This window comes from Hypanus sabinus, chromosome 7 (assembly GCF_030144855.1).
Source record: "Hypanus sabinus isolate sHypSab1 chromosome 7, sHypSab1.hap1, whole genome shotgun sequence".
In the NCBI taxonomy this organism is placed as follows: Eukaryota; Metazoa; Chordata; class Chondrichthyes; order Myliobatiformes; family Dasyatidae; genus Hypanus; species Hypanus sabinus.
In genome coordinates, this window is record NC_082712.1 from 48308778 (window position 1) to 48334495 (window position 25718).

Genomic DNA, 25718 nt, shown 5'->3' on the forward strand with positions numbered 1-25718 from the left:
AACATGGAATTTTTTTTAAAGGTATGTTACACTTTCAAATTTTAATGTTTATACTTTTTTTTATTAATGATCATTTGTTTTATTATATTATTTTTTTTCATTCTGATTGATATACATTTTCTCTTTGCAACCCTATATTTAAATCTGGGTGTTATATAGTTTTTTTAAATCTTTTTATGGAGCTGCCATCTTGAAATGGGGGTAATATTAGTGTTAGTTTATGCGCCTGCCGCTTGGCTTTCTTTCGAGGGGTGGGGGGAGGGGGTAGGGATCTTTTTTCACGCTTTTGCTTTTTATTTTTTTGCTTTTATTTCATGGGCCGACTTCAAATTATTAATATTGGTGAGGTGTCATGTTCTCCGGTTGCTCCTGTACCATTTTTCCTTCTTCCTGAATTATGGGTTATGTGTTTTTTTCAACCTTTCATGGTATATACAATTAATATTAGCATGATGGATAAGTCTATTAATTTTATTTCTTGGAATACTAATGGTTTAAATCATCCGATTAAACGTAAAAAAATATTTAAAGTATTCCATAGACTAAATGCTAATATTATCTTTGTACAGGAGACCCATATTAGGAGGGAGGATAATCAACGCTTTTTTTAGGTTCTGGAAGGGTCAACGATTTCATTCGAATTGTACTGCTAAAATTAGGGGTGTGTCTATTTTTATAGACCCCTCAATCTCGTTTATACATCATGAAATTATATCTGATCCACAGGGCAGATTTTTGTTGATTACTGGTTCACTTTTAACCGAAAAGTGGCTTTAGTTAATATTTACGCTCCAAATTTTGACTGCCCTGATTTTTTTAAACGTTTATTTACTACCCTTCCTAATCTAAATGAATATATGTTGATAATGGGTGGAGATTTCAATTGTTGTTTGAATCCTTTGATGGATAGATCTAAACCTATTCGAACTCTTCCGAATAGATCAGCTTTACTTATTAACTCTTTTATGGTTGATTCGGGAATTACTGAAATATGGCGGTTTTTGAACCCTAAAGATAAAGAATTTTTTTTTTCACATGTATATCATAGTTATTCTAGAATTTATTATTTTCTTATTGATCATCGTTTATTAGCAGATGTTATTGATTGTAAATATGATTCTATTGCTATTTTGGATCATGCACCTTTGAAGTTATCTATCAAGATTTCGGACTCTTTCATTAATACTAGATCTTGGAGACTCAACGCTACTTTGTTTCAAGATCCAGAATTTATTACCTTCATAAAACAGCAAATTGACTTATTTTTTTTCAAAAAACTATGCCGAAGAGATTGACAGAGGAATACTTTGGGACTCTTTTAAGGCTTTTATTCGTGGACAAATTATCTCATATTCTGCTGGTAAAAGAAAACAAAGATATTTAGATATAGCTTTATTGGTGGATAAAATTAAAGAAATTTATAAGATTTATTCCGTTACTCCTACCAAGGAACTTTATAAGAAGAGAGTTGAACTGCAAATGGAACATAGCTTATTGTTATCTTCTTCAATTGAGAATCAATTAATTAAGACCAGGGCTCAATTTTATATCCATAGTGATCAAACTGGTAAATTGTTAGCTAATCAATTAAAAGCTATTTCGACTAAGCGACAAATTATTAAAATTCGTAAACAAGACGGTAATCTGACTACTGATCATAAAGAAATTAATAATACTTCCAAGATTTTTATAAATCTTTATATCAATCAGAATTTGATGGTGATCTGTCTATGATGGATAATTTTTTTAACAATCTGAATATTCCCAAATTGACAGATGAAGATCGAAGTTTATTTGATGCTCCTATTTCTATGGCTGAGGTAGGAGAGGCTATTTCATCGATGAATTCAGGGAAAGCTCCTGGCCCTGATGGTTATATTATAGAATTTTTTAAAACTTTTTCTTCTTTGCTTTCCCCTTGGCTATGTGAAATCTTTAATGATGCATTTATTAAGAAGAGACTACCCCAGTCCTTTTATGAAGCTACTATCTCTTTAATTCTTAAAAAAGATAAAGACCCTACTTTATGTGCATCTTATCGCCCTATATCGTTACTAAATGTAGACTCTAAGATTCTTACAAAAATTTTAGCTATTAGGTTAGAAAAGGTACTATCACAGATTATTTCAGGAGATCAAACTGGTTTCATTAGGAACCGATACTCCTTTTTTAATGTTAGAAAATTGATTAATATAATTTACACTTCCTCACCCACAACCCCAGAATGTGTTATTTCATTAGATGCTGAAAAAGCTTTTGATAGAGTTGAATGGACATACTTATTTAATGCCTTGAAGAATTTTAATTTTAGTTCTAATTTTATATCATGGATTAAATTAATATATTATAAACCTGTTGCTTCTGTTCTTATGAATAATTATAGATCCTCTTGGTACAAGACAAGGTTGTCCCTTAAGTCCTTTATTATTTAATATTGCATTAGAACCTTTAGCCATTGCTATTCGTGAATCCCCTAATATTTCTGGTATTACCCGTAATGAGAAATTATACAAGTTATCGCTCTATGCTGATGACTTGTTGTTATATATTTCTGATCCTGATAATTCTATTCCCGCTATTCTATCCTTGTTGGTTCAATTTGGTAGTTTTTCTGGTTACAAATTAAATTTGGATAAGAGTGAACTCTTCCCTTTAAATGCACAAACTTTACTGAATGACAGAATACCATTTAAAATTGTTACTGATAATTTTATTTATTTAGGTATAAAAATTACCAAGAAATATAAAGATTTATTCAGATTGAATTTTTTACCTATGCTTCATCAAATTCAACAACTTACTACTAGATGGTCTCCTTTATCCTTTTCATTGGTTGGTCGGATCAATGCTGTTAAAATGATGATTTTACCAAAATTTTTATATTTATTTCAAGCCTTACCAATTTTTATTCCTAAGTCTTTTTTTGATAGCATTGATTCAAAAATTTCCTCATTTGTGTGGCAAAATAAAAACCCCAGATTAAGTAAAAGACAGTTACAGAAATCTAAAAAAGATGGTGGTTTAGCTTTACCCAATTTTAGATTTTACTATTGGGCGAATAATATTCGGAATTTATTATACTGGAAATTAGATTTAGATTTACCATTGTGCCCACAGTGGGTAAATTTAGAATGTAATGGTACACAAGGATATTCTTTATTTTCTGTTCTTGGCTCTTCTCTCCCTGTTGATTTAGCTAAACTTAATAAACAGATATCTAACCCTATTGTCAAACATACATTACGAATTTGGTTTCAATTTCGTAAATTTTTTACTCTAAAAAACTTCGTTCTTGATAGCCCTATCTTACTTAATTTTTTCTTTAAACCCTCTTTAACAGATCAAGCTTTTAGTATATGGAAAAGGAAAGGTATAATATGTTTTCGCGATCTTTTTTCTGAAGGTAGTTTGATGTCTTTTGATCAACTTTCTAACAAATTTAAATTACCTAAATCTAATTTTTTTAGATGTTTACAAATTAGAAACTTTTTGTATAAAGTTTTACCATCTTTTCCTAATTCAACTTTGATAGATTTTTCAGATATGATTTTTACTTTAAATCCCTGTCAGAAGAGATTAGTGGCTCTTATTTATAATATGATTATGAAGATACAACCAGAGATATCAGGGAGAATTAAACAGGAATGGGAAAAAGAACTTCAATACAATATTTCAACGGAAAAATGGGAAAATTTTTTACAAATGGTTAATTCTTCTTCTATATGTGCTAAACATGCTTTAATACAATTTAAGGTTGTACATAGAGCTCATATGTCTAAAGATATGCTTGCTCGGTTTTATTCTCATGTTAATCCTCAATGTGACAGATGTCATTTAGATGTGGCTTCATTGACCCACATGTTTTGGTCATGTCCTACTTTACATAATTATTGGAAGGACATATTTGCTACCATTTCCTCAATTTGGAATATTGATTTACAACCTCATTTTATCACTGCAATTTTTGGTATACCAAATGAAGATGATAGTCGATTCTCCCCTTCAATTAGACGAATGATTGCCTTTGTAACATTAATGGCCAGGAGATCTATATTACAAAATTGGAAAGAAGTAAATCCTCCTACCACATTTCAGTGGTTCTCTCAAACTATTTCTTGTTTAAGTTTAGAAAAAATTAGAAGCACTATTTTTGATTCATCAATTAAGTTTGAAGAAACTTGGGGACCGTTCATTCAACAATTTCATATGAATTAATTTGACTTCTTCCAGACCTTTACTCTTCTTATTCTGGTATGGAGTTCCGGAGTTTTTGACACTATCATATACTTATAAACTATTATTATTGCCCATGTTAGTTTAGGTTTATTTTTTTTTATTATTTCCTTAAATATACATTTTTTCTTATATTTTACATTTTTTTTCTTTTGATGATTATTTTTAATCTTTTCATGTATAATCAATATAGATTAGATTGATATTGTATGATCCTTTTTCGCTGATAGTTTAATAAGATATTGTTATCTTGTTACCAACTTAATTTCAAATCTATTGTATTCATAACCTATTTAATATATTATGTTGTTTTTTTTTAAAAAACTAATAAAAGATTGAAAAAGAAAAAGAAAGATAATAAATCTACTTTGAACTTTGTCTTGTTGATATTATGAAAGGCCTTTAGCTCTCCTACCTCTTCTCTGTAGTGACCTCACCATTGTTGGTAATCAGCCATATCACTGTCGTGTCATCGGCAAACATGATAATGCAATTACTGAAGTGTTTGACCATGCAGTCATGTGTGAGAAAAGTGTACAATACTGGGCTTAGCACACAACCTTGGGAGGGGTGGAGGCACTTGTATTGAGAATGATGGAGAGGGAGGAGCAGTTGTGCATCCTGACTAGGTCTATTGGCTAGGAAGTCCAACACCTTGAAGACCATGTTAGAGATCTGGAGCAGCAGATAGATGACCTTCAGCTTGCACAGGACAGTAAGTAGATCATTGATCAGAGTTACAGGGAAGTAAACCCTGAAGTTGCAAGAGATGAGTAACTGGGTGACTGTCAGGAGGAATGGAAATGTAAATAGGCAGTTAGACACCTGTGGCCATTCCCCTCAAAAATAAGTACATCGCTTTGGATACTTTTGTGGGGGATGACCTCCCGGGAGAATGGCACAGTGACCGGGATACAGGCACTGAGCATGGGTCTATGGTGCAGAAGGGAAAGAGAGAAAGGAAGGGTGTGGTAGTGATAGGGGACTCAATAGTGAGGGGAACAGACAGGAGATTCTATGGACATGAATGGGACACCCAGATGGTATGTTGTTCGCCAAGTGCCAGGGTCAGGGATGTCTCAGATTGCGTCTACAACATTTTGGAGAGAAAGGGAGAGCAGCCAGATGTCTTGGTACATATTAGTTCCAATGACATAGGAAGAAAAAACAAAGTAGTCCTAAAAAGAGATTTGAGAGAGCTAGGTAGAAAGCTGAGAAGCAGGATCTCCAGAAGCTGGATTGCTGCCTGTGGCATGCAGAAGTGAGGGTAGAAACAGGATGATTTGGCAGATAAATCTGTGGCTGAGAAGCTGGTGCAGGGGGCAGGGCTTCAGAATCTTGGATCATTGGGATCTCTTCTGGGGGATAAATGTCCCGTTCAAAAGGCTTGGGTTGCACCTGAACCGGGGGGAGGGGGGCAAATATTCTCACAGGAAGGTTTGTTAGAGCTTTTGGGGAGAATTTAAACTAATTTGGCTGTGCAGTGGGAACCAGAATGATGGGACTCGGGATAGGATGGATGGTAACAAAGTAAAGAAAGCATGCAGTCAGACTGTCAGGAAAGACAGGCCGGTGAAGGGACACAGTCACAACCAACGGGACGAGTATCAGTATATTTGGGATGCAAAATCAAAAAGGGTAGCAAATATGGTACTCAAGCTATTGTATCTCAATGCGCAGAGTATAAGAAATAAGGTGGATGATCTTGTTGTGCTATTACAGATTGCCAGGCATGATGTTGTGGCTGGTTGTAGTTGGGAGTGAAATGCCCAAGGTTACACATTGTATCAGAGGGATAGGAAGGTAGGCAGAGGGGGTGGTGTGGCTCTACTGGCATCAAATCAGTAGAAAGATGTGACATAGGATCAGGAGATGTTGAATCCTTGTGGGTTGAGTTAAGAAACTGCAAGGGTAAAAGGACCCTGATGGCAGCTATATACAGGTCTCCCAACAGTGGCTGGAGGTGGACCACAGATTACCACAAGAAATAGAAAAGGGCAATGTTGTGATAGTCATGGGAGATTTTAACATGCAGGTCAATTGGAAGAATCAGGCTGGTATTTGTTGAATGCCTAAGAGACAGCTTTTTAGAGCAGTTTATCATTGAACCTGCTAGGGGATCAGCTCTGCTGGACTGGGTGTTAAGTAATGAACCAGAAGTGATTAGGGTGCTTAAGGTAAAAGAACCCTTAAAAACTCGTGATCATACAATGATTGAGTTCAACTTGAAATTTGATAAGGAGAAAGTAAAGTCTGACGTAGCAATATTTCAGTGGAGTAAGTGTATGAGAGAGAAGTTAGCCAAAGTAAATTAGAAGGAGCTGCTGGCAGGGACATCAGCAGAGCAGCAATGGCATATGTTTCTGGGGAAAATGAAGGTGGTGCAGGACACGTGTATTCCAAAAATGAAGAAATACTCAAATGGCAAAATAGTACAACTATGGCTGACAAAGGAAGTCAAAGGTAATGTGAAAACAAAAGAGAGGGCATACAACAAAGCAATAATTAGTGGGAAGATAGAGAACTGGGAAGTTTTTAAACTGTGGGTGCAGTTTCTATTACAAGGGAGAAGGTGCTCAAAAAGATGAAGGACCTAAAAGTACATAAGTCACCCGGACCAGATGAACTGCACACTAGGGTTCTGAAAGAGGTAGCGTTAGAGACAGTGGCGGCATTAGAAAACAATCTTTCAAAAATCATTGGACTCTGGGAGAGGACTGGAAAATTGCAAATGTCACTCCACTTTTTAAGAAAGGAGAAAGGTAGCAGAAAGGAAATTATAGACCAGTTAGCCTGATCTCAGTGGTTGGTAAGATGTTAGAGTCAATTGTTAAGGATGAGGTGATGGAGCACTTGGTGACACAGGACAAGATAGGACAAAATCAGCATGGTTTCCTTAAGGGAACATCCTGCCTGATGAACCTGTTGGAATTCTTTGAGGAGATTACAAGTAGGATAGATAAAGGGGATGCAGTAGATGTTGTATATTTGGATTTTCAGAAGGCCTTTGACTAGGTGCCACACATGAGGCTGCTTACCAAGGTAAGAGCCCATGGTATTACAGGACAGTTACTAAGATGGTTAGAGCACTGGCTGATTGGAAAACGGCAGCCAGTGGGAATAAAAGGATCCTTGTCTGGTTGGCTGCCAGTGACTGGTGGTGTTCTGCAGTGGCTGGTGTTCGGACCATTTCTTTTTATGTTATATGCAAATGACTTAGATGATGAAACAGATGGCTTTGTTGCCAAGTTTGCAGATGATAAAAAGATTGGTGGAGGGGCAGGTAGTGTTGAGGAAACAGGTAGGATGCAGAAGGACTTAGACAGTTTAGGAGAATGGGCAAGAAAGTGGCAAATTAAATATAATGTTGGAAAATGCATGGACATGCACTTTGATAGTAGAAATAAACGGGGAGAAAATCCATAAATCTGAGATGCAAAGGGACTTGGGAGTCCTTGTGCAGATAGATACCCTAAAAGTTGGAGGAGGGGAAGGCAAATGCAATGTTAGCATTCATTTCAAGAGGTCTATAATACAAAAGCAGGGATGTGATGTTGAGGCTTTATAAGGCACTGGTGAGGCCTCACCTTGAGTATTATGTACAGTTTTGGGCTCCTCATCTTAGAAGTGATGTGCTGGCATTAGAGTGTGTCCAGAGGAGGTTCACAAGGATGGTTCCAGGAATAAAAGGGTTATCATATGAGGAACGTTTTATGTCTCTGGATCTGTACTCGCTGGAATTCAGAAGGATGGTGGTGGGGGAGGGGGGGGGCAAAGAGAGATCTCATTGAAAACTTTTTAATGCTGAAAGGCCTAGACAGAGTAGATGTGGAAAGGATGGTTCCCATAGTACGAGAGTCTAGGACAAGAGAGCACAGCCTCACAATAGAGGTGCATCCAATCAAAACAGATGCAGAGAAATTTCTTTAGTCAGAGGGTGGTGAATTTGTGGATTTTGTTATCATGTGCAACTGTGGAGGCCAAGTCATTGGGTGTATTTAAGGCAGAGATTGATAGATTCTTGATTGGACATGGCATCACAGGTTATAAGGAGAAGGCCAGGAAATGAGGTTGAGAAGGAGAAAAAGGAGGAGCCATGAATGAATGGTGGCGCAGACCCTATGGGCCAAATGGGGTAATTTTGCTCCCATGCCTTATGGTCTAGTTGCGCACACACACACAAACATCAGTACTCATTCCATCATACAAAGACTATTTCAAATCTGGCTTAAAAAGAAAGAAATAATTCTAACATGCCAATTATCATCTGGTGAGTAAACATGAAATGTATTCTTAGATGCCTTTTAATGACTAAATAAAAATAGCCAGGCAGCATAAAAATAAAATAATTTCATAAACTGTTTAGGTGAAAATAATGTTCCTGGAATTTGCAGCAAGACATCACAAAGCTGTTTCTGGTGCACTGACTGGCTCTATAATTTTCAGAAAGTCATTAACTAATTGAAAAGAACCTTAAACACAAGTGAGAAAGAAAACAAGTTTAGACCAAAGCATTTCATGGAGAAAAGTGCTCTGAGAGGAAATATGGACATTTTGATGTTGCTGCTTATTTGTTTCTAGAAAATTACTTGGACCCACTACCTCAGAGCACCAAAACCACTCCCCACCATGACTATTTTCTTTCAATGAAGTGAAGAAATTAGCAGACATAAGGAAAATGCACATAAAATGCAAAAATTACCGATTTCTCTGATAAGCCTTGATTAGCTTTGGTTCCCATGGTAACAGCTCATTCAACAGTCGTCCTAGGGTACTATGCAAATCTTTTAAAGCTTGTCGCCTGTAAAACCATTTTTCCTGTAAATAACAAAAGTTGTAATATTTTAGCCGTAATGCAAGAATTATGTGATTTTATAAGCCCAATGCTTTAATTATCAAATTGTGACTGATTGGGTATTAACAGCACACGTTAACAAAAAATATAGTTCCTCTACGATTACTCTTTTGAGTTGCTGAATCAACTAATTTCTGGAGCACGATGATGGCCCCAATTGTTAATTATACAACCGTCAATTTCACTCCTAGAAATCAGAAGAATGACCAGGGAAGCCTCTAGAAATCAGAAGTCTTGTCTAGGGAAGTACCAAAACAACAGCAACCTACTTAAAGACAAAGAGGAGTTAAAACAAAAAAAATCTTAAATGTGAGCTACTTTTACAACATTTTGACCATCCTAAAACATGCACATAACATGCATTTCAAATCCAAAATGCACAATACAATGTGCATCAACAGAAAGAACTGTTACAAAATTATACGGTCCTATTCTTTTACAGAAAATTTGTTTTTCATTAATGACTTCTAAACTTAGCAAATACATGTATTTATGTCATGCGCAAAGCTGCTAAACAGTTTAAAAACTGATTCTGGAGGAATTCTTTAAAAATAAACCACACCATCCAGTCAAGACAACAAATCCAAAATAAATCATGAGCAGGGTCAACGACTTGTTAGAGAATTTTTGATTTTCATATCTGGATTCACAGAATAACTAGTGACTTACCGATTTCTTCTTGTTATTTTCCAGTTCTTTGAGCTCTCCTTCTATTTTGGCAATAAGTTCCCTGAGTTCATCAAGACTAGTGCAAACAAGCTACAAAGAGAAATTCAAAAGAAAACTTAATAAAATCGTAACGTAATAAATGCATAAAAACTTAAAAGATTTTGCTCTTAATAGTAAAGTACAATTTACCTTCTAACCAATCAAACTAACAATATTTTAACATTTCTGTGAATGAAAAAACCAATATAGAGTTCCCATTTGAACGTAGTAAGATTAAAGGAAAACACATCAGAGTCAAACATTATGGAAACATAGGCTTATGCCATTCACCAAACATTCGCATACCATTTCTACTCCTTCGCCCCACTCTCCCATCATCTCTTCTAAGACTCTACAACTCACCTACACATTCAGGGCAATTTACCACAGCCACTCATAATTGGGATGTGGGTGGAAATTGGAGCACTAAGGGAAACCTGTGCAGTCACAGGCAGAATGTACCAATTCCATGCAATCAGCATCAAAGATGAGGATTTAACATAGGCCACTAGAGCTGAAAGTAGACCCACTGGCTGGGCAATTTCTTAAGAGCAAATTGATAATTACTTTATTTTATACATTTTATTTTATGTATGAAAACATGTAGGGCATTAAATACATGTCAATATTGATTAATAAGAGAAAAATTAGTACTATTGCATAACAACGTATTGGGAAAAGGTTTTCTTTTAAAACAGAAATTAGTTTCTCGGTGAGATTACAACTTCACTGAAAAGGCAAAGCCTCAAATTGATTTTTGAGTTTCTCTTCTGAGTTTGCTGTTCATGTGAAAATGATCAAGTTGCATTGAAATAGTCCTCAGTGATGTTCGACTAGAACTTCTGACTCAGCTTGTAATAGATACATAATGAAGTTAGGATTAGGTTTATATACTCTATTGACGTATAACAACACTAAGGTTGGATGTGGATTTGAAAAGCACCCAGCTTCCTCTCACAAAGAACTGCACCTCAATAGAACAAAATTCTGAACAGATGACCAAAATGCCAGGAAAGAGAAAATTCAGTGCAAATCTGACACAGTTATACCTGAACCCAAATGGGGGTGGGGGGTGCAATATTCTTGAGGATGGAGCAGTTGATATACAAGTCAATGCATTGTATAATGAGACTGTGAGGATGGACTGATAGATGATAGGGCAAAATTGCAGAAAATAGGAGAAGGTGAAGTGTAGAATCAGGGCAAAAATCGAAAATGGTGATGAATACAGGATTGAAGGTGTTATATTTGAATGCACACAGTATAGAGAATAAGCTAGATGGTCTTATAGCACAGGTAGAGAGCAGCAGGTATGATATTGTGGGAATCACTGACAAGTGATTGAAAGAAGATCAGAGTTGGAAGCATAACATCCAAGGATACACCTTGTATCAAACAGACAGACAAGTAGGTGGATAGGTAGAGGGGGTGGGATGGCTCTGTCAGGAAAAAATGAAATGGGGGATTTCAATATGCAGATAGAATGGGTAAATAAGGTTGGTGCTGGATCCCAAGAGGGAATCTGTAGAATGGCGAAATCACTTTTTATAGCAGTTTGTAGTTGAGCCCACTGGGGAAAGGCAATTCTGGGTGGGGTGTTGTGCAATGAACCAGATTTGATTACAGAGTTTAAGGTAAAGGAACCCTTAGGATGCAGTGATCATAATATGATAGAATTCAGCCTGCAGTTTGAGAAAAGCGAGTCAGATGCATCAGTGGAGTAAAGAGAATTATATAAGCATGAGAGAGGAGATAAAGGTAGACAAGTCATCTGGACCAAATGGACTGCACCAGAGGGTTCTGAAAGAGGTAGCTTCAGAGATTGTGGAGGCATAAGCAATGAACTTCCAAAAATCACTAGATTCTGGAATGGTTCCAGAGAACTGGAAAATTGCAAAAGTCACTCCACCCTTTAAGAAGGCAGGGAGGCAGAAGAAAGGAAATTATAGGCCAGTTAGCCTGACTTCAGTAGTTAGCATTCATTACGAGAGGACGAGAATACAAGAGCAAGGATGTGATGCTAATGCTTTGTATGTTATTAGTCAGATCACACTTGGAGTATTATGAGTAGTTCTGGGCCCCTTATCAAAGGAAACATGGCACTGGAGAGGGTCCAGAGGAGATTCACGAGAATGATACCAAGTTAACATACAAGGGGCATTTGATAGTTCTGGTACTCATTAGAGCTAGAAGAATGGGGGGGGGGGGGGGGAAGAGGGAAGAGAAGGGAAATCGCATTGAAACCTATCAAATATCAAAAAGCCTAGACAGAGTGGATATGGAGAGGATGAGGCTAGGACAGGCATGGGCAAACTACGGCCCGTTAAGCTTTTTAATCCGGCCCACAGAACTTGATGAAATTATATTAATAAACCTTGTTAACATTTTTTCCCCGCAATTCTGGCGTTTTCCCAATAGATGACGCACTCTATATACATTGACCTTTGTTGAGGTGCAGCGTATTACTCCACATTTGCGCTTTACTTTGTGACCTTGTGGCGACCCATTTCCTGGCACATCCGAACCGGCTCACAATTAGCCAGTGTTCCGGCTAAGAGAGATCGCCTGCGGGGATTTGTGAGCACAGAGCTCCACATACCGGCGCGCTCTCCCTGCTTTGTCATTGTGCGGGTCATTGTTGAGTTTTGGCACAGGGAACAATTGAATAAGAAGGAGCAGGACAAGTAGACCTGCATCTCCTACCGTTTTTGAAATAAAGACAGTCAGGAGGAGAGTGATGATGATAATATCTTGAAGGATAACAGAATTTTCAGTGCTTTAAAATAATAACTGTTACTATTAAAAAAAGCTGTATTTTATTCATTTAATTTTCAGTGTTTTAAAAGTCATTCCAATAAATAGCTAAATACCATGGGACTTCAAAGACAGATATTTTGTTGTAATGCATTTGTTCATTTTCAATTGAAATTAAAGCACATGTTTCCTACATATCCCATGATATTTTATTTTCTCTTATGAGGTGTATTACCAAAACACTCCGTCCATCTGCTCCTGGTCCGGCCCTCCTGTCAAATTTTAGAACCCTTTGTGGCCCTCAAGTCAAAAAGTTTGCCCACCCCTGGGCTAGGACTAGAGCAGTGGTCCCGGGCTGCGGACCGATACTGTGCCATGAAGCATAGGGGTGCAGCGGTAGCCAGCATGCTCCCAACACATCTTTAAGAAAAAAGCCAAAATAAACAAGCTAATTAATTAGGTGCCGCCTGGCACATAAATGTCGGCCCAGATCAGAGGCGATTGATCGGCAATCGCCTCTGACCTGGGCCGGCATTTACGTGTTGGGCGGCACCTAATTAATTAGCTTGTTTATTTCGGCTTTTTTCTTAAAGATGTGTTGGGTGCGTTTCGCCTATCGCTGTACCCTGCATGCTTCGCAGCCCAGTATCAGCCCACGGCCCAGAGGTTGGGGACCACTGGACTACAGGGCACAGCCTCAGAAGACAAGCACCCATTTAGAACAGAGATGAGAAGGAATGTCTTTAGCCTAAGGGTGGTGAATCTGTGGAATTCATTACCATGGACAGCTGTACAGGCCGAGTCATTGAGTATAGTTAAAGCAGAGGTCGACAGGCTCTTGGTTAGTCAGGCTGTCAAAAGTTAAGGAGAAAAAGCAGGAGAATGAGGCTGAGGAGGATAATAAATCAACCATGATGGAATAGTAGAGCAGACTCAATGGGTGGATTGGCATAATTCTGTTCCTATATTTAATGGTCTTATGGTTTAATTGTGTTAAGAGAAGTTAAAACTGAAAATCTGGCCAAATCCAAGCAATCATTGTGTCCACAACAAATCTCACAACAACTCAATTTAGTAAATATTTAGTAAAGCACATTCATGAACCAAATTTATCACACTATACAATATCAACCTTCTGGGCCACCTACAGTGCTTTCTTTCCTTTCTACTCCAAATTGGGGGACATAACAATTATGTTTAAACTATAATATATTCATTTGCAGACAAGATAATTAAATATTTGGAGGAAAACGTTGCTCGATACTTATAACATAGATTAAATGCTTTGAAGTTCTCACGAAGAATTCATTGACACACATAAGCCCATCTGTCAAAATAACTGAAAATCATTTAGGATAACTTCACTCATGAACAAAATTGCTGCCTTGAAAATTCAGGGGAGTTTATGGAATTAATCTTACACAGTTTGCTTTAAATTTTTTTCTTGTACGCAAGCAGTGATACCTTAAAATAACCTATTTTTCCTCCAACTTCTTTATTTCTTTCCATCCCTCTCCCATTTAGCTAACTATTTAATGCAACTCTCTCACTTGCATTTTTATCTACTGTATCCTGCTGCCTTCAAACATCTGCTACTTTCTTTGGTTTTATTTCTTTTCTCTTCTTATTGCCTGGGTTCTTACCCTTACTTCCACTTTTCTATTTTTTAATATAATTTTCAAGCTGTTAAACAAGGCAAAGCAACACCAAAACCATGCTTTACACTAATATTATTCATTGGCTTCAGTTCTCTCTCAAAATTCCCACAGTTCAAAGCAGTCAGGCCTGCATTAATCACTTGTCACCCACACTTCAGGGTACCTTTTAAAGAGAAAAAAAATCTCTTCAGCTCAATATTGTGGGCAATATTTTTATCTTGAAGTTGCCTTACCCGCACAACATCAAACCTGCCCAGTAGCTTCAGAAGTTTGCATTTCAGTGAGATCATGCCTGCTTTTTCCTAAAGAACTGAGCAAAGACTGCTTTTCCTCAAAAATAACCTCATTGTGCTAAGAGCCTGCACTGCAGGGAAGGATCCTCCCATGAGTTAACCAGAATTAAATGCAGTACTGTGGCGACCCACTTCCTAGTGCACTTGCACCGGCTCACAAAGTGGTGCACACCAGCATTGAGGCTGGTCCCGAAGAGGGCGCCAAGCCTGCTTCACCAGCAAGGGGAAAAGCCCGCGCATGGAACGTAACTGTGAATACGCACCCTCTGCAGCATTCCCGCCTAGAGAGGGCAGGAACAAGAAGGCTTTAAAGTGAGGCCACGAAGTTTGAATAAACCTCTTTTGCAACTGCAGCTCACCGACTATGTGTCATTATTTCAGCGCTGCGTGTAGCACACCGCTACAACTGGTGACCCCGACGGCCCAAACGATATTTGGACCAGAGATGAACGAGGCTGCATCTGTTCATGCAGTTTCGTTAAAACTGCCAACCTTCTGGACGCTGCGATCTCATCTATGGTTCCAGCAAACAGAAGCCCAATTCCACATATGGCAGATAACCTCAGATGCCACATGTTACTACTATGTGGTGAGCTCCCTCAACCAGGAGACAGCCTCCCAGGTTGAGGAGTTCATACAGTCGCTCCCGGAGGATGGCAAATACACAGAATTCAAAGCCTTGCTCGTAAGGACTTTCGGACTCTCACGGCGTGAGCGAGCTGCCCGCTTACTGCACCTGGATGGTTTGGGGGACAGGCCACCGTCGGCTTTGATGAATCAGATGCTGTCCCTGGCCAGAGATCACAAGCCCTGCCTCATGTTCCTGGAGCAGCTGCCCGAGGACATACGCCTGCTGCTGTCCGACGCGGATTTCAGCGACCCCCGGAAGGTGGTGGCCCGGGCGGACGTGCTGTGGAAAGCCAAGAGTGGGGCATCCGTTGCACAGATCACCAGGCCACACTCCCAGCAGCAAACCAGACCAGGCCCGGCCGCAGAGCCCGCTAACCCCAGAGGCAGGGGTGAGGAGACCTACGAACAATGGTGCTTCTACCACCAGCGGTGGGGCACAGAAGCCCGCTGCTGTAGCCCGCCCTGCAAGTTCCTGGGAAACGCCAAGGCCAGCCGCTGCTAATGGCTACGGCGGCCGACCATCGGGATAGCCTCCTGTATGTCTGGGACAAGCAGCTGGGACGCCGCTCTTTGGTCGACACCGGAGCTGAGATCAGCATCTTACCTCCGACGAGTTACGACACCCGCAACAGAGAACCGGGTCCCACCCTGAGGGCCATGAATGGCAGCACAGTAAGGACCTACGGCACCTGTACAGTGCGGCTACAGTTCGGCTCCAGCCGGTTCACGTGGAACTTCACACTGGCCGCCGTAGCCCAACCACTCCTGGGAGCGGAGTTTTTGCGAGCTCACAGCCTACTGGTCGACCTACCAAGGAAGAGACTGGTCCATGCCGAAACCTTTCAAACGTTCTCCCTGGGAGAAGCCCAGTTGCCGGCTCCACACCTAGACTCCATCACGCTGTCCGACAACACTTCACCAGAGTCCTGGCTGATTTCCCATCGGTTCTGGCGCCGCAGTTCACGGCAGCCATGCCCAGACACGGCGTACAGCACCACATCCCGACACAAGGGCCACCCCTCCACGCCCGTGCTTGAAGGCTTCCCCCAGACAAGCTCCGACTGGTGAAGGAGGAGTTCAGGAGGATGGAGGAATTGGGGATCATATGGCAGTCCGACAGCCCATGGGCCTCCCCCCTGCACATGGTGCCCAAAGCAACAGAGGGCTGGAGACCATGCAGCGACTATCGCAGGCTGAACGAGGCTACTACACCAGACCGCTACCCTGCGCCACACATTCAGGACTTTGCAGCAAACCTGCATGGCGCACTGATCTTCTCCAAGGTAGACCTCGTCTGGGGCTACCATCAAATCCCGATACACCTGGACGACGTCCCCAAAACAGCACTCATCACCCCTTTCAGCCTTTTCGAGTTCCTCCGCATGCCGTTCGGCCTAAAGAATGCCGCACAGACGTTTCAGCGGTTAATGGACGTGGTGGGACACAACCTGGACTTCGCTTTCATCTATTTGGACGACATCCTCATAGCTGGCAGCAGTCGTCAGGAGCACATGTCCCACCTCCATCAACTCTACGCACGACTGAGTGAATACGGTCTAACAATCAACCCAGCCAAATGCCAGTTCGGGCTCAACACCATCGACTTCCTGGGCCACAGGATTACTAAAGACGGGGCAAACCCTCTGCCTGCTAAGGTAGACGCGGTCCGCCATTTCCCCCGACCCAATCAAAGGCCTTCAGGAATTCGTGGATATGGTGAATTTCTACCACCGCTTCCTCCCTTCAGCTGCCCGAATCATGCTGTTCGCCCTGATGTCGCGTCCGGGCAAGTACATTACCTGGGACAAGGAGTCTGCCGTCGCTTTCATTAAAACCAAAGAAGCCTTGGCAAACACCGCGATGCTACTGCACCCCAGAACGGACGTCCCTACCGCCCTCACAGTGGATGCATTTAACACGGCAGTCGGTGGAGTGCTGGAACAACTCATCGAGGGTCGCTGGCAACCCCTGGCATTTTTCAGCAATCACCTACGACCACCCAAGCTCAAATACAGTGCTTTCAACCGGGAACTGTTGGTGCTATACCTGGCAATCTGGCATTTCAGATACTTCTTAGAAGGTCGGCCCTTCACCGCGTTCACAGACCACAAACCTCTTACCTTTGCGTTCTCGAAAGCATCCGACCCCAGTCGTCTCGCCAGCAGCAACATCTGTCCTACATCTCCGAATACACAACGGATGTCCGGCATGTCTCAGGGATGTCTCCCGGCATGTTGTGGCAGACGCCCTCTCCCGCCCTAACATCCAAGCCCTGTCCCGGGGGGTAGACTATGAAGCGCTGGCTGAAGCGCAGCAGGCAGACAAGGAGATCCCTAGTTACAGGACTGCAGTCTCCGGTTTGCAGCTCCAGGACCTCCCCGTAGGCCCAAGTGAGAGGACCCTACTCTGTGATGTCACCACTGGCCAAACCCACCCCATCGTCCCAGCAGCCTGGCGGCGGCACGTTTTGAACTCTATTCACAACTTAGCGCACCCCTCCATCAGGTCAACCGTCAAGATGGTAGCCAACAGATTCGTTTGGCACGGACTCCACAAGCAGGTCAGTGACTGGGCCAAAACGTGCATGCACTGCCAAACAGCCAAGGTGCAGCAGCACACCAAAGCCCTGCCGCAGCAGTTCCACCCCACCCGCTGGCATTTCGACCACATTCATGTGGATATCGTGGGCCCCCTGCCAGTATTGCGAGGAGTGCGGCACCTTCTGACTATTGTGGACCAGTTCACAAGATGGCCAGAGGCGGTCCCACTCACCGACACCACCTCTGAATCTTGCGCCCGAGCACTGACTGCAACCTGGGTATCTTGCTTTGGTGTACCGGCCCACATTACCTCCAACAGAGGCGCCCAGTTCACTTCCAGTCTGTGGTCAGCTATGGCCAGCCTTTTGGGGACACAGCTGCACCACACAACTGCTTCCCACCCACAGTCGAACGGGCTAGTGGAGCGTTTCCACCGTCACCTGAAGTCGGCTCTCATGGCCCGCCTCAAAGGGCCTAACTGGGTGGACAAGCTTCCCTGGGTCCTGCTCGGAATCTGCACGGCGCCCAAAGATGATCTGCACACCTCGTCGGCTGAGTTGGAGTACGGCGTACCCCTGGTCATCCCAGGGGAGTTCATACCAGCCCCAAGGGGGCAAGAGGAAGAACCCACAGCAGTCCTGGGCAGACTACATGAGAGGCTTGGTAGCCTGGCCCCCATACCCACTTCACAGCATGGGCAGAACCTGACCTGCATACCCAAAGACCTGCAAAATTGTAAGTTCGTTTTTGTACGACGGGGCGGACATTGGGCGCCGCTACAGTGGCCCTACGAGGGGCCGATTATGATTATCAGAAACAATGGGTCCACATTCATGCTGGGCATTGGGGGGAAAGAGGATGTTTTCACAGTGGACCGACTCAAACCGACCCATGTGGACTTGGCGCAGCCTGTTGAGATTCAGGCACTGCAGCGCAGAGGCAGACCTCCCAAACAGAGTCCGGCCTAGACTGAGGACATTGGGGGGTGTATTGCCGGTTCGGGGGTGGGGGGGGGGGGGTGGTTATGTGCCGACCCACTTCCTAGCGCACTCAAACCGGCTCACAAAGTGGCATATGCCGGCATTGAGGCCAGTCCCAAAGAGGGCACCAAGCCTGCTTCACCAGCAAATGGGAAAAACCCGCGCGCGGGACAGGACTGTGAATACGCGCCCCCTACAGCATTCCCGCCTGGGGAGGGCGGGAACAGGAAGGCTTTAAAGTGAGGCTGTGAAGTTTGAATAAACCTCTTTTGCAACTGCAGCTCACCGAATAAGTGTCGTTATTTCAGCGCTACAGTACTACAGGTGTGTATTCAAAGCTCTGTGCAGCTGCAGCAATTTTTCCTTTACCTTATAGCCTATTTCCCTTCACCAAAAAGGATACACATTCCACTCCCTAACACCTCAGTATTCTAACACCTCAGTATTTATATAATTCAGAATTTTTCTACTCTTATGGAAGTGGACAATTTCCTCAAAGAATACTCCATCAGACACTCTTGCACATTTCCTTAACCTGTTTATGTCCCTTTGCAGACTCAAGCCTCCTCACAACTTAATTTGACCATCTTTACATACCAATCAGCACCATTTTGCAGAACTGAAATATACACCAACATGATCCTCTAAACCTTGTCATTTTGAAATCTAAGTAGATCTGTAGGTTTCACTTTATCCACAATAGGACTATACTGTCAAAGAACTCTGATAAATTTGATGGTTACATATTCTGCTGTACACAATCATAATGACTGCCTAATCATGATGAACTCATTACTTTTCTTTTATCACCTTTCTTATGAAAATTTCCAGCAATTTCCCAGTGATCAATATCATGTCAATTCAAAAGCCTGTTTATTTCCTTCACCTTTGCTTGGATTCTTGAGTATTGAGAATTCAGACTTTTGGACAATTATAAGCAATGCATCCACTATCACTTGTCATCTCTTTCTTACATTACTTTGATTAGACTCATTTTACCTGGAAATATTAGTTGTTTAATATGATGAGATACTAACTGTGAAATGCATTTATTGTCTTGACTGCAAAGACAAACACAAAGGTGTTATTTAACATTTCTGTATTTCCTTTATCCCATTATTATTTTCCTAGTTTCTACCAAGGGATCAATGTTTACTTTGAAATAATTTCCTTTGCTGAATGCAGAATCCTCATTTTTGCACCCATAGCAATAAACCGAGTGTGAACTGAGGTTTGAGACAGGCACCTCACTGAGAAGGATGGATTCATCATTGATCATTCAGAATTTTAAACATCTAAGCCAGCAGAGAAGCAATTTCAATAGGTCTAACAGGGAAATAACTACTGTAAATTGGAGAGACATGATACATACAGAACTGAACAAGTCCAGATTGGTTCTGCATCCACAAAAAAATCCCACATTTTAGTAAAGATCATGGAAACATTGGGTAATGGCATAAAAAATAAAAATAAAAAAGGTCTGTACTGTGTTACAACTCAAAGCATTTGATCTGATGTATAGTTAATCACTGAACATCTTCATTTATTTATGGAAATAGATTATTAGAGTGATTTTTGGGTTGAGGTTATTTACATTTAGCAAATGGCTTTGGCTACCAGTCTTCTGTTCCTTGACAATGTACTGTGGATTTAACTTGGAACAATGCATTCCTAGAAGCTAAGACGCACAGTCCACAGACCATCTAGTGCCTGTGGAATTGAAGCAAATCAGAAGGTGTGAAGTTTGTATGTAGCTTCTAAAGAAAGCATTGTCCATACTTTGTAAATGTGGATTGTCCTTTGTGTTTAGCAAATAAATATCAAGCTCCACGTTGGGTCAGTAGGCCTTTCCACCGAAAGCGTCTCAGTACATTGTATGCTGTACCTGGTTTAGTCAAATAAAGAAGCTGCTTTGTATCTACCAGTAACTCTCTCTGGTGATTTCATTCACGCAACATTTGGTGTAAGGAGTGGGATATCTTCGTGACCAGCGATCTTAGCAGTCTAAGGGGGTGAGTATTTTCTAATACAGCACTCACACTTGGATCTGTTCGGGTCAGTGGTACATGGGAACTCAAGGTATCACGAACGCAGAATTGAACTGGTAGATATAAAAGTACTGTGTGTGCATGCATGTGTGTTTATGTAATGAGGGAACTTGGTGAGATGGAGCCACCAGCTGCGAAGGGTGGTTACCGACAGTTCGGGACGCTAGAGTGGGGACAAGTATACTCGTTCAGGAGCTGCATTTTAGTGTACGTTTTGCAAGTGTGATGCAAAGGAATACAGCAGGCATCATGAGTTCAGGTGCTCAAAAGTGGCACTGTAGAGCAACACACACAAAATGCTGGTGGAATGCAGCATGCCAGGCGGCATCTATAAGGAGAAGCAACGTTGACGTTTCGTGCCGAGACCCTTCGTCAGGACTAACTGAAAGGAAAGATAGTAAGAGATTTGAAAGTAGGAGGGGGAGGGGAAAATGCAAAAAGATAGGAGAAGACCAGAGGAGTTGGGGTGAAGCTGAGAGCTGGAAAGGTGATTGGCAAAAGAGATACAGATCTAGAGAAGGGAAAGGATCATGGGACGGGAGGCCTAGGGAGAAGGAAAGGGGGAAGGGAGCACCAGAGGGAGATGGAGAACAGGCAGAGAGAGAAAGAAAAAAGGGGAGGTGGAAAAATACAAAAATAAAACTAAATATATCAGGGATGGGGTAAGAAGGGGAGGAGGGGCATTAACAGAAATTAGAGAAATCAATGTTCATGCCATCAGGTTGGAGGATACCCAGCCGGTATATAAGGTGTTATTCCTTCAACCTGAGTGTGGCTTCATCTTGACAGTAGAGGAGGCCATGGATAGACATATCAGACTGGGAATGGGGCGTGGAATTAAAATGTGTGGCCACTAGGAGATTCTGCTTTCTCTGGTGGACCGAGCATAGGTGTTCAGTGAAACAGTCTCTCGGTCTGCGTCGGGTCTCACCATTACATAAAAGGCCACACCGGGAGCACCGGATGCGGTATACCATACCAGCCGACTCACAGGTGAAGTGTCGCCTCACCTGGAAGTTCCCTGGCCCCCACCGCCTTATTTTCACCATGGATGTCCAGTCCCTATATACCTCCATCCTCCACCAGGAAGGTCTCAAAGCTCTCCACTTCTTTTTGGATTCCAGACCTAACCCCAATTCCCCTCTACCACTGCTCTCCTCCATCCAGCTGAATTAGTTCTTACTCTCAATAATTTTACCTTTGGCTCCTCCCACTTCCTCCAAACTAAAGGTGTAGCCATGGGCACTCGCATGGATCCCAGTTATGCCTGCCTTTTCGTTGGCTTTGTGGAACAGTCCTTGCTCCAAGCCTATACGGGTATCCGTCCTCCCTTTTTCCTTCGCTACATTGATGACTGCACTGGCGCTGTCTCTTGCAAGCATGCTGAGATCGTTGACTTCGTTAACTTTGCCTCCAACTTTCACCCTGCCCTCAAATTTACCTGGTCTATTTCTGACACCTCCCTCCCCTTTCTTATCTTTCTGTCTCCATCTCTGGAGACGGCCTATCCACTGATATCTACTATAAGCCTACAGACTCTCACAGCTACCTGGACTATTCCTCTTCCCACCCTGTCTCTTGCAAAAATGCTATCCCCTTCTCACAATTCCTCCATCTTCACCGCATCTGCTCTCAGGATGAGGCTTTTCATTCCAAGACCAAGGAGATGTCCTCCTTTTTTAAACAAATGGGCTTCCCTTCTTCCACCATCAACTCTGCTCTCAAACACATCTCTCCCATTTCCCACACATCTGCCGTCAACCCATCTGCCCACAACCCCACTCGGGGTAGGGTCCCCACTTGTCCTCACCTACCACCACACCACCCTCCGGATCCAATGTATAATTCTCCGTAACTTACGCCACCTCCAACGGGATTCCACTACCAAGCACATCTTTCCCTCCCCACCCTTTCTGCTTTCTGCTGGGATCACTCCCTACATGACTCCCTTGTCCATTCATTCCCCCCCCCCCCCCAATCATCCCTTCCCACTGATCTCCCTCCTGGCACTTATCCTTGCAAGCGGAACACCTGCCCTTACACTTCCTCCCTCACCACCATTCAGGGCCCCAGACAGTCCGTCCAGGTGAGGCGACACTTCACCTGTGATTCGGCTGGTGTGGTATACTGAATCCGGTGCTCCCAGCGTGGCCTTTTATTGGTGAGACCCAACACAGACTGGGAGACAGTTTCGCTGAACACCTACTCTCGGTCCGCCACAGAAAGCAGGATCTCCCAGTGGCTACACATTTTAATTCCATGTCCCATTCCCATTCTGATATGTCTACCCATGGCCTCCTCTACAGTCAAGATGAAGCCACACTCAGGTTGGAGGAACAACACCTTATATACCGACTGGGTAGCCTCCAACCTGATGGCATGAACATTGACTTCTCTAACTTCCGTTAATGCCCCTCCTCCTCTTCTTACCCCATTTCTGATATATTTAATTTTTTTTGTTTTTCTCCCCTCCCCTTTTTTTCTTTCTCTCTCTGCCCATCACTCTGCCTGTTCTTCATCTCCCTCTGGTGCTCCCCTCCCCCTTTCTTTCTCCCTAGGCCTCCCATTCCATGATACTTTCCCTTCTCTTGCTCTGTATCCTTCTTGCCAATCACCTTTCTGGCTCTCAGCTTCACCCGACCCCCTCCGGTCTTCTCCTATCATTTCGCATTTTCCCCTCCCCCTCCTGCTTTCAAATCTCTTACTATCTTTCCTTTCAGTTAGTCCTGACGGAGGGTCTCGGCGCAAAACGTTGACATTGCTTCTCCCTATAGATGCTGCCTGGCCTGCTGCGTTCTACCAGCATTTTGTGTGTGTTCCTTGAATTTCCAGCATTTGCAGATTTCCTCATGTTTGCACTGTAGAGTATATTTTTTGCAGTTTTAAGTATGTGCTGTTTAACTGGTCTTTTATATTTTGCGTAGTGTGGGAATTAGTGTGGAGGTATCTCAGGGAGAGGTTTTACCCAGATAGATCTACCAGAATGGCACCTATTGAGGTCAGGCAATGTCAGGTCAAGAACCCTGATGATCCAAGCCAGCCCTTGGCCCTGATTACGACCATTCATAAGCCCTTCATATCTGAAACAGTGCATTTTGTCTGAGTTGCCCTCACTTAAGAGTTGCATGTGGGAATTCAGAATTCTGGTGCAAGCTTGAGAAAATGGTTGAAATTCACTTTCTGGAAATTGAAGACTACCTAACAGTATATACAAAAGTTATCAGGGAATTTCTTCCTTCCTCTAAAATGAAATACATAGAAATGTTTAAAATCTGTCTACAATATTAATTGCTTTCCTCTTCTCCTCCCCACATCCCCATCCACCTGTACCCAACCCTTCAAATAATACCTTGGATTTTCATGTCATGTAGTCACAAACAAAATACGCTTGTATCATGACCTCACAATGAATTTCAAAAGGTTAAAATACAATGTTTTTCCTCATCCTAAGATTAAGGTCACATGATTATCAGGGACTTAATTCACGAACTTTACCATCTTAGCACAAAGTAATTTTCCTAGGAATATTTTTGCCAGTAATTAAGTCTGTTACTCTCTCCATGGGTGCTGTCTGACCTTGTTTCTTTCTAGCATGTTCTGTTATTTCAGGTTTGTAGTATTACGTATTTTGCTATCTCCAGCACACCATTTTAATTTTTCACTACACCCACCTGGAACTGTGGCGTTGTAGGCAATGGTGGTGATATCAATTTCTTCTTCTTCTCATCAGTCTTTTCTGAGTCTGGTTTCTTTCCTGCAAACATTTATGAAATATGTTCAAATAATTAAGAGTTCCTAGTAGTACTAAGCAGCTATATATAAAAATATATTTTTGAAGTTAACATAATCCTTGCATTACTAATGTAGAGTTAAAACCTCCAAACCTAGATTATTAATTTGAAGAGGCAGGACCCATACTCAAAAAGAAATAAAGCTGGAAGAAAACAAAATTGTAGCCTTTACCTCACTGTACAAATATCCTTTCTTTCAGGTAATCTATTGCCAACAGAAGTGCAAATTAAAAATACAGTGCTTTGAAAAGACATTTGGCCCCCACAACTACTTTCTTTTTAGGCTAATCTACAAAACATGGTGCATCACGTCAAATCAAAAGGAAAAATCTAAAACTTGTCAATTTAAAATTGTGAGGTAGAAGTACTATTCGTCCCCTTTGTAATTACAGGCAGTCCCCGGGTTACACACGTCCGACTTACAGACAACTCGTACTTATGAGCAGACTGCCATAAAGCCTATTATATTAAAAATAGGAGTTAAATACAATGGTTCGTAATAGTGAATGCACGCACTACTTTGTGATGCTCATGAAAACATTGCGCAACTTCAGCGGTTCACCGGCTCGTGGAAGGAGAATGCCATCCACCATTTTAAGTCAGATCATGTTGCCGTTAACACTGTGTTGAGTGTGTAACTTTGTATTTGGCTTAAAATTTTCTCTTATTTACCCTTGTAACCTTGCCTCCAAAGCATAAATCCGATGCAAGTGCTGGTGATGCATCAAAGAAAAGGAAAACGATCACAATTGGAAAATAAAGTGGAAACAATAAAGCAATCCGAAAGAGGTGAAATACCATCAGTCATTGGAAAAGCGTTAGGCTACAGTCGGTCAACGATCAGAACAATTTTAAAGGATAAAGTGATGATAGCATTTGAAGAAGAAGACTAAGAACTCTAGAACTGATAAAGTTTTTGTCGAAAGAGTTAGCTGAAGCCTTTCAACTCATTGAAGCAGGGATGGCAAAGTTAGAAGAGCAAGATCCTAATACAGAGAGATTCACCAAAGTTTACCGTACATTTACCGAGGGCCTCAGCTGCTACAAGGCCATTTATGACGAGAAGAAGAAAAGATCTGCATAGAAAGGTAAAATATACACTATATACTAAGACAAACATTTGACTAACTTCGACGCTAAATAAGAACTGTATGTACCTGTTCCGACTTACCTATAAGTTCAACTTAAAGACAGACTTAGTATATTATTGGGCAGCTAATATACCTTT

General features: G+C 41.8%; 1 protein-coding gene across 1 annotated transcript in view; it reads right to left on the minus strand.

The window, feature by feature from the left end:
- The window catches only part of LOC132396768 (uncharacterized protein KIAA2026-like), a 97163-nt gene that overhangs the window by 20793 nt on the left and 50652 nt on the right, over positions 1-25718 (minus strand). The window contains exons 4-6 of the mRNA XM_059974641.1: positions 24371-24453; positions 9758-9847; positions 8936-9051 (exon numbers count right to left, since the gene is read on the minus strand). Coding sequence (XP_059830624.1) covers positions 8936-9051; positions 9758-9847; positions 24371-24453 — 289 coding nt within the window. The remainder of the gene's footprint in view (positions 1-8935; positions 9052-9757; positions 9848-24370; positions 24454-25718) is intronic.